Source organism: Macrobrachium nipponense, chromosome 30 (genome assembly GCF_015104395.2).
Source record: "Macrobrachium nipponense isolate FS-2020 chromosome 30, ASM1510439v2, whole genome shotgun sequence".
Lineage (NCBI taxonomy): Eukaryota > Metazoa > Arthropoda > Malacostraca > Decapoda > Palaemonidae > Macrobrachium > Macrobrachium nipponense.
The window spans coordinates 10647501-10657500 of NC_087218.1; the positions used below are offsets into that span (position 1 = coordinate 10647501).

Here is a 10000-nt window from a genome sequence, read left to right on the forward strand (position 1 = left end):
CAATCCGAAATTGTTTGTTAATTTTTGGTATAAATTTAAGTTGCCTTTGATAAATTTCTGCTTGTAATACTATTAAAACAGTAAGATGGTTATTTTCTAAAAAAATAAAATAAAACTGAAGTTCCAACTGCACGACATCATCAGGGGGGCGTGGCGTTTGTTTTGCAACGCCGGCTTCGCTGATTGGCTGTAATCAGTCGTCAAGCGATCCCTTTCTACCGAACGGTTGTTGTCAGCGAGTGAAACGCCGCCGTATCACATTAGGTGTAGTCTTCAATGATCCGTTTACACTCTACTGGCGGCACACAGATTTCTCCTCTCGATGTGGTTATACGTTGTAAAACACTGAATGCTTCATTCCATGGTCGTGTGATCAAGGCACCTCTATCTATGGAGTTTCTCTTCTGATAAATAAGGTTTAACAGTCTTCAAGATAAGTAATATGGAAGCGTATGTGGTTATCTTACCAATTACATCTAAAGATGTATTAGTAATCGCATACCCATTCATGTTGAGATGGGGGGGAGGAGGTTTAATGCTGAATGTGTAATGTGTATGTGTGTGTGTGTGTGTGTGTAAAGAAATCCAAGTACTCATACACATTCATGTTGGGGGAAAGGTTTTTTTTTTTATTAAAGAAAATATATACAACGTCTTACATTTTTAATAGTATTACAAGCAGAATTTTATCGAAGTCAACTTAAATTTACCAAAAATTAACAAATATAATTCTATCCTACCTTTCGGGTTGACATTTAAATATTTTTAGCGTGGAGATTTTATAAATAATCTATGTATTTCAATGTTATTATTTTTCTGTTCTCACTCTCATATATATATATATATATATATATATATAATATATATATATACATATATATAATATATATAGAGAGAGAGAGAGAGAGAGAGAGAGAGAGAGAGAGAGAGAGAGAGAGAGAGAGGATATATATAAAAATATATATATATATATATATATATATTATATATATATATATATATATATCCAGTATGTCATATATATATATATATATATATATATATATATATATATATATATATATATATATATGTGTGTGTGTGTGTGTGTGTGTGTGTGTGTGTGTATACGGATGATCGTCAACATCATCGCCTCCAACATATAACTTTAGCCTCTGAGAAAGTCCGCCACTCAAGACTTCCTTCGCGCTGTTTCTTCCACAAATTCCCCTCGTCTCCCTCCCTTCGTTCTCCTCCAAGTTGGTCGGGTCTCCTAACTCTCCTAGTCCCTCAGGGACCCAGGTGACGATATCACGTACGACTGTTGCCCCAGGGGCGGTTGTGCAAAAGGATATATGTCAAAGCAATCTCCACCTCCATTTCATAATTATCTCATCTGTATACAGAACATCCTCCGGAACTTCCGTAATTTCCATCATGGTATTGTCGCTCCTAATTATAGAGCTATATGACTCCTGATGTTCATTTATATATATATATATATATATATATATATATATATATATATATATATATATATATTATATATATATATATATATGAAATTGTAATAGCCACAATGCCCTCTTGCATTCTCAAATTCTTTGCTCTTTTTTTGGATACGCTTGTCACTACAAAGCCTAGAGCTCCAATTTCAAAGAAATTTTAAAAAATCATGATGCCCGGTAGCGGAAAGCGAACCCACGTAATATATACATATGTATGTACAATGTACATTTATATATGAACATATCAATCTTTCTTAGAAAGACTGGACGGACATGGAAGATGGCACATGCATTGTTCCCTGTGCAATAAATTGATGGCTAAAGACAAGACCGCCTCTGATAGCAAGAAGACCTGCTGACAGCCACCGTTACAGTTGGGACAAAGAAGAAGAGAAGTCTCTGAAGAGAAGGTCCAAAGAATGAGACTCATTTCTATGGGTATTTGACTGCATTTGTTACGGGGTACGATGGAACGTGTTTGGAAAACTAGGTCACAGAACGGAAGACGTTCTGAGGGACACGGAGTGAGAACAACGTTTAAGAATACGGCAAAAGTTGAACGTACTGTTCCTCTTATTCATAGGCGAATTATATAAATACAACCGATGTACTTCCATCGTTTTAAGAAAGATCCATCACTTCAAGTCCACTCATTCCGTCATTAATCATTCTGAGAAATAACCCAGGCATTCCATCGCTTCCAGAAAAGACCCGGGCATCCCATCACTTCCAAAAAAGACCCGGGCATCCCGTCACTTCCTAAAAAGACTTGGGGCATTCCATCACTTCCAGAAAAGACCCGGGCATCCTGTCACTTCCTAAAAAGACTCGGGGCATTCCATCACTTCCAGAAAAGACCCGGGGCATTCCATCACTTCCAGAAAAGACCCGGGCATTCCATCACTTCCAGAAAAAGACCCGGGCATTACATCACTTCCAGAAAAGTACCCGGTCATCCATAACTTCCAGAAAAGACCCGGGCATCCCATCGCTTCCAGAAAAGACCCGGGACATCCCATCGCTTCCAGAAAAGACCCGGGGCATTCCATCACTTCCAGAAAAGACCCGGGCATCCCGTCACTTCCTAAAAAGACTCGGGGCATTCCATCACTTCCAGAAAAGACCCGGGCATTCCATCGCTTCCTAAAAAGACCCGGGGCATTCCATCACTTCCAGAAAAGACCCGGGCATTCCATCACTTCCAGAAAAGACCCTGGCATTCCATCACTTCCAGAAAAGACCCTGGCATCCCATCACTTCCAGAAAAGACCCTGGCATTCCATCACTTCCAGAGACCCGGCATCCCATCACTTCCAGCAAAAGACCCTGGCATCCCATCACTTCCAGAAAAGACCCTGGGCATCCATCACTTCCAGAAAAGACCTAAAAAGGCATCCCATCACTTCCAGAAAAGACCCGGGCATCCCGTCACTTCCTAAAAAGACTCGCGGCATTCCATCGCTTCCAGAAAAGACCTGGGGCATTCCATCGCTTCCAAAAAAGACCCGGGCATTTCATCACTTCCAGAAAAGACCTGGGCATTCCATCACTTCCAGAAAAGACCCGGGCATCCCATCGCTTCCAGAAAAGACCCGGACATCCCATCGCTTCCAGAAAAGACCGGGCATCCCGTCACTTCCTAAAAAGACCCGGAACATCCCATCGCTTCCAGAAAAGACCCGGGGGATTCCATCACTTCCAGAAAAGACCCAGGCATTCCCATCGCTTCCAGAAAAGGCCCGGGGCATCCCACCACTTCCAGAAAACACCGAGGCATCCCATCCCTTCCAGAAAAGACCCGGGGCATCCTATCACTTCGAGAAAAGACCCGGGGCATTCCGTCACTTCAGAAAAGACCCAGGGCATTCCATCACTTCCAGAAAAGACCTGGGCATTCCATCACTTCGATGGCGTCATCAAATTCATTCGGAAGAAGCAATACGGATCGCCTACAAAGGCGCTATTTCTCCCGATGGGCGAACATCTCTCCACGCTGAAGGCATCTTGCTGGAAAATACTCCTCTGCTCTCAGGGAAAACTAAAGGAAAAAGGAAAGGAAGGAAGGGAAATTGGAGAGTGAACGCTGCTGGGGTGGGGGGGGGTGTTTGAAAGAGTGTTGGGAAAGAAATAAAAATATATATCATCTTCTTTATACAAAAAGCTAGAGAAGAAAGATGGAGGAAAGTTAGGTAAGTAGGTGGGTGAGGAAAATATGTAAATTTCATTTATTATAAAATCTTGAGAAGAAGAAAAAATGAATGAAATTGAGGGGATGATTAGTCGATCATGGCAGAGAAGTTTTTAAACTATTAGAGAAAAAACTAATTAAGAAAATATGCCGGACAAAGTTAAGAAAATAGGTTGGAAAAAAAAATGGAAGACGAGGAGGAGGAGGAGGAGGATGAAAAGGAGGAGGTGTCGGAAGAGTCGTTCGGAAGGGGTAAGGGGGAGGAAGGAGGGTGGGAGGACTCTCTTGACTTACAACACCACAGACCCTCTGCGAGAGAGTAATGAATTCTCGAGAGCAGCTCCTCAACCTTTTTGGTTGGCTAATCCTGCAAAGGATGTAATATGTTTGCCTCTGCCCACGGAGGAACTCTCTCAGTCCTCCGCACCCACGCTGAGACTGCTCGCTGCACGAACACACATACTACACATGGTATGTATTCACCTTTGTCAAAATCCAGGGTAAACTCAATGGTACGCCGTGTTTAGTACTAGCCCCTCGGATTTCAAAGAGGCAGTTTATCATATAAATTGTCGACTACACAATATACAAATGGGTGTAATTAATACTTTGATCACTGAGGGGCTAGTACTAAACCCGGTGTCCTATTGGGCTTCCGCCATGTTTAGTACTAGCGCCTCGGAGGAGGTGGCTACATACGGGGTTATAACCATAGATATAGAGGCTCTCTATATCTATGGTTATTACCCATAGAAACACACACACACACACAGCTATTTGTCCTTCTGCCTCTTCTATGTGCATCGAACACATTGACACATCTCATCCCTCTGTTGGAAGTTGGCTGCACGAACAAACTAACACACTTTTATAGGCACAGTCTCTTTACTAAAATAGCTCCCCATTTCTCTACCTTTTCACATAATCTCTCTGTTTAGATTTCTGCTTTTTGCATAATTCACGACCTTTTTATTTTCATTTTCTTTTTAAGTTTGATTCTTTGAGACTAGCGACTGGCTAGTTCGTTTTACTATTTTTCTCTGCTGGTGACATTCCTGAATTTCAGCTGTGGCACATTCTGATTTTTCCCTGTATCCTTTATCAACCCGCTAACTGTTTCTTTCCATCTACTTATATAATTGTGAATTTTACTTAAATGTAATATTTGACAGAAATTTTCAGACTTTCACCATTACGTAAATGCTCTTCGCCGTTCATTTAATGGCTAGCCTCACCAAGTCTGTGTAACAGGGCTAACATCATCAAACTGGGCTCACATTATCAAACTGAGCTCACATTATCTAAATACTCTGCAATTTCATTGCAAACTGGGTGGGAAACGGCCATCATTCTACATCGTACGAGATACGAATAACGATTTCTCACCAAATATGACGAAGCATCCAAATCAATCAACTTAAACAGCCAGACAGCGATCACAAATATTAGACATGTACAATACATGAAGAATTTGTATAGGAGAGAGAGAGAGAGAGAGAGAGAGAGAGAGAGAGAGAGAGAGAGAGAGAGAGCTCGGGGAAGTATACTTGATATTCAAGATACTCATCAATCCTACCACGAGAGATAAGAAGAGGATCATGATCGATAGATTGCTGCTTCCTTTCATTTCTTCTTCTTCTCTTTCTCTCCATTGCAGTTTTCCTACTCTCCTCGTAATTCATCCATACCAACAAACGTTGATTTATTCGAGAATTTATCAAAATACAAACACAAAAGTTTTAACCATTTTCTTGTCATACCGATGCTCAAATTACGTCACGAGTTTGAACAATTTTTTGGCCAGAGCGATGTTCAAATTATGTCATGAGAGTTTAGACAATCATCCTCCGATGAAAAAATCTTGACCTCCGGCTTAATGCTCCTTCCTCGATATATTTAAATGTTATGTAATCTAACAACAAACTTTAGCAATCGCTCGCAGCTTCCAAAGGCTCAAATCCCGGCCCGGAAGCTAACGGAGTATAAGTGCATGCGTCTAGCTTAGATTTTTCTTTTTAATAACGACTACCGTGTGTCAGTCCACAAAATCTTTTAGCAGGCTGCCTTTAAGGCGTGAATCAATTTATCTCCGTTTCCCTCACCTCCTTCCTCCAGAAACTCCCAAAGTGTACGAATGTTTTTCAAATGCCAAACCAACTAAAAAACCGATTTATTAGTCGACATACGCCGCTCAAAAATTTAGTCTATAAGCCAAATACCTTTTTCTCATTCATTCGCATTCAACACCCACAATTCGCTCATGTATAGGAGATTTGGTTAATTAAACTATTAGGCACACTTTTATAATAAGCAATGCGTATTGTATGCATGTGTTACTATAAGTATATTCGGAGATATACGGTATAAAAACTCATGAGAATGTTGACATACCGCTATTCAGAATACGGTTGCCTAACTGTTTAATATTCGCGGCTACTCATCAGTATATCATGGGTCCGGCCCAGGTCAGAGAAAGGAATACCAATATGTCCGCGTATCGCTGTATAGGGTTCTTTTCGCTATATACCCAGTCCCTAATTAACCTCTCACTCGATACCCAAGTTAACCTAATAATGCTATGTCAGCATTGTGTTAAAATTCAGCAAATAAACACAAGCTTCTCTACGTAGCATATTCGCCTCACCCCGGCTTCCACATCAGTGAAATTGAACAAAGGCAGGGTTTGGTCGGCACTTGGATGGGTAACCAGCATTCCATTACCGTTTGAGGAGTGAGGGCGGAGGGGCGAATTCAATTAGCAACCTCATACCAAAAATTTGTTGCCTTGAAACTTGCAATAGGCCATGTCCCTGATGTGCGCGACATTGGTCACAATGAGGCCCGAGAAGATACCAGAAAGAGAGAGCGTCTACTCCTCTACGGGTTGCTTCACAAGCAAGAGCCCGTGTTGGTATAAGGCCAGCTTAATAAAAAAAACAACAACATTCTACTCCACCGATGTTATGTGGAGATCCTGAGTTCAGGAGTCCTATTGTTTGTTTTTGCTCCAAAAAGGATATGTTGAGGATGTCTGCTTGTCCCTCTGTGAGTGAGTCTGTATCCGTTTGTCTTATTTTCCCAGCACTCTTCAAGACGTGTGCTTGCATGTGTTTGCTTGGCTGATACTCTCCGCGCCAGTCCCCACGTTTATACCCCTCTCTGTTCTCTGCTTGGACACCTCCATGTCTGCATGCCTGTCCCATTGCGTGAAGATCCCCCATGCTTGCCAGGCGTGCCTGCAGTTTCTGCGTGTCGTTCCTAATGCTCGTCCGCTTGCAACCGTGCATGTCTGAAGTCTCTGTCTGTCTCCTGGCGTGCACCGGACACATTGCAGCACTCGTGCATTTACAGAGATACGAACCAGACGCTGCCTCCCTCCCTCCCTCCCTCAAGAGACACTTCTTCTCAACCACAAGGTTCAAACGGTGGGGCTGATAAACGCCATAACTGTGCTCTCACCGCACATCGCCCACCGCAAAAATGCATTTGGCACTGTCTCTGTGAGGTGTCTGTCTGTGTCTGTGTCTGTGTGTGTGTGTGTGTGTGTGTGTGGGCGGCCGTTGACTTGCTTACCTCTGACCTTAAACGTGTCTTGTTCCTTACATCTTTGAACGAGTCTTGCGCTATTTTGGGCGCTTGTGGTTTGGGCATACCAGAAACATCTATCTCATATGCTTGCAGCGTGCATGGATGTATCTGTACGTGGGTAATAAACACACACAAAGTATATACATATGTAGACATATATGCTGCGTACTATATATATATATATATTATATATATATATATATATATTATATATATATATATATATATATATATATATATATATCATTCAAGCTACAAATCCTTTAATATCTAAATTCACTTTACCTCCCAAAATGATATATTTTTCTTATATGTACCGAAGGGGAATTTTTAAGTTGATAACAATTTCGTCCCCCATGGGATCGAACCACCGTCCCAGGTGGACGGGACGAAATCAGACAGCAGTGACGCTATCCAAATCGGGCAACAGAGACACTATAAGTTCATATCGATTCTGACCCTTACAATCACCCTCGATTCTGGATGCTTCGTAATTAGAATCGATATGAAACCCGTCTACCATTGTTTGGCCAATTCGAGCGTTTGACAGAACGTAGCCTTTTGTTATGAATAATTATCACATCGAACCGTGATCCATTATATATCAATTCAAGCTACAAATGTCCCCTTTATATCTAAAATTCACTTACTCCCAAAATGATATATTTTCATATATGTACCGAAGGGGAATTTTAAGTTTGATAAAACAATTTCGTCCCCCCACCCCCTGGGATCGAACCACCGTCCAGGTGGACGGGGTGGGGACGAATCAGGACAGCCGTGACGCTATCCAATCGCCAACAGAGACGCTATAAGTTCATATCGATTCTGACCTTACAAATCACCCTCGATCTGGATGCTTTCGTATTAGAATCGATATGAAACCCCGTCCTACCATGTTGGCCAATTCGAGCGTTTGACAGAACGTAGCCTTTTGTTATGAATAATTATCACAATAGGTCGAACCGTGATCCATTTATATATCAATTTTCGTCCCCTGATTTTCGTCCCCGTCCACCTGACGGTGTTCGATCCCATGGGGGGACGAAATTGTTATCAACTTTTTTTTTTAAAAATTCCCTTCGGTACATATATGAAAATATATTTCATTGGGAGTAAAGTGAATTTAGATATTAAAGGCATTTGTAGCTTGAATTGATATATAATTGGGATCACGGTTCGATGTGATAAATTTATTCATAACAAAAGGCTACGTTCTGTCAAACGCTCGATTGGCCACATGGTAGACGGGGTTTCATATCGTTCATAATTTACGAAAGCATCCAGATCGAGGGTGATTGTAAGGTCAGAAGTCGATATGAACTTATAGCGTCTCTGTTGGCCCCCCGATTGGATAGCGTCACTGGCTGTCCTGATTTCGTCCCGTCCACCTGGACGGTGGTTCGATCCCATGGGGGAACGAAATTGTTATCAACTTAAAAAATTCCCTTCGGTACATATATGAAAATATATCATTTGGGAGTAAAGTGAATTTAGATATTAAAGACATTTGTAGCTTGATTGATATATAAATGGATCACGGTTCGATGTGATAATTATTCATAACAAAAAGGGCTACGTTCTGTCAAACGCTCAGGGGGGGGGGGGAATTGGCCAACATGGTAGACGGGGTTTCATATCGTTCTAATTACGAAAGCATCCAGATCGAGGGTGATTTTTGTAAGGTCAGAATCGATATGACTTATAGCGTCTCTGTTTGGCCGATTGGATAGCGTCACTGGCTGTCCTGATTTCGTCCCCGTCCACCTTGACGGTGGTTCGATCCCATGGGGGGACGAATTGTTATCAACTTAAAAATTCCCCTTTTCGGTACATATATGAAAAAAAATATATCAATTTGGAGGTAAAGTGAATTTAGATATTAAAGGACATTTGTAGCTTGAATTGATATATAAATGGATCACGGTTCGATGTGATAATTATTCATATATATATATATATATATCTATTTGTGTGTGTGTGTGTGTGTGTGTGTGTAAAAATGTTCAGTTTACAACAGAATTCCATCTAGTAAAAGGAGCCCATAAAAACGCCAAATTATAGAGAGTATAGGTACTATATTTCAGAGACTGCTGTCTCTCTCTTCCAAACGTATTAGTATCAACACCAAAATGTCAAATCCCAAGAACTTTATAATGTAAGAGTTGTTCCAGCTTTCACTTTCTCCCACGTGTTCCCAAGAAGAACACTTGACGTTAACAGTAACCATGAAGCTACGACCTCGAAACTTGATGAAAAAAACCAAGCCACGATTTGGTGTCGTATAATCTATTAACCGAGGTTATCGATTACTGCGGAGAGAGAGAGAGAGAGAGAGAGAGAGAGAGAGAGAGAGAGAGAGAGAGAGAGAGAGAGAGAGAGAGAGACTACTTATAATTCAATGAAATGAAACAACAAGTATATATAACTTACGTTTTGTCGTCATCTCCATCCTCGTTGCTTGTGAGAAAGAGAAATAGTGTTACTTGACGAACAGGGGACGTTTTTATACATAGTTAAAATGACAATATAAGTAAGATACTTACAAGGACTTTTACAAGAATCACTGGCCATGATATATCTATTTATACAGTATATTTATATCAAACTATATAAATGTAAACATATATATATATATATATATATATAGATATATATATATATATATATATATATATATATATATATATATAAGCAATTATATAAATTTATTTATAAAAACTTGAATAACTGCAGG

At 40.6% G+C, this 10000-nt stretch overlaps 1 protein-coding gene across 1 annotated transcript in view; it reads right to left on the bottom strand.

The window, feature by feature from the left end:
- Window positions 1–10000, bottom strand: part of LOC135202272 (carboxypeptidase M-like) — a 227676-nt gene that overhangs the window by 149798 nt on the left and 67878 nt on the right. The window contains 1 exon segment of the mRNA XM_064231579.1: window positions 9697–9725. Within this exon segment, the coding sequence (XP_064087649.1) occupies window positions 9697–9725 (29 nt within the window).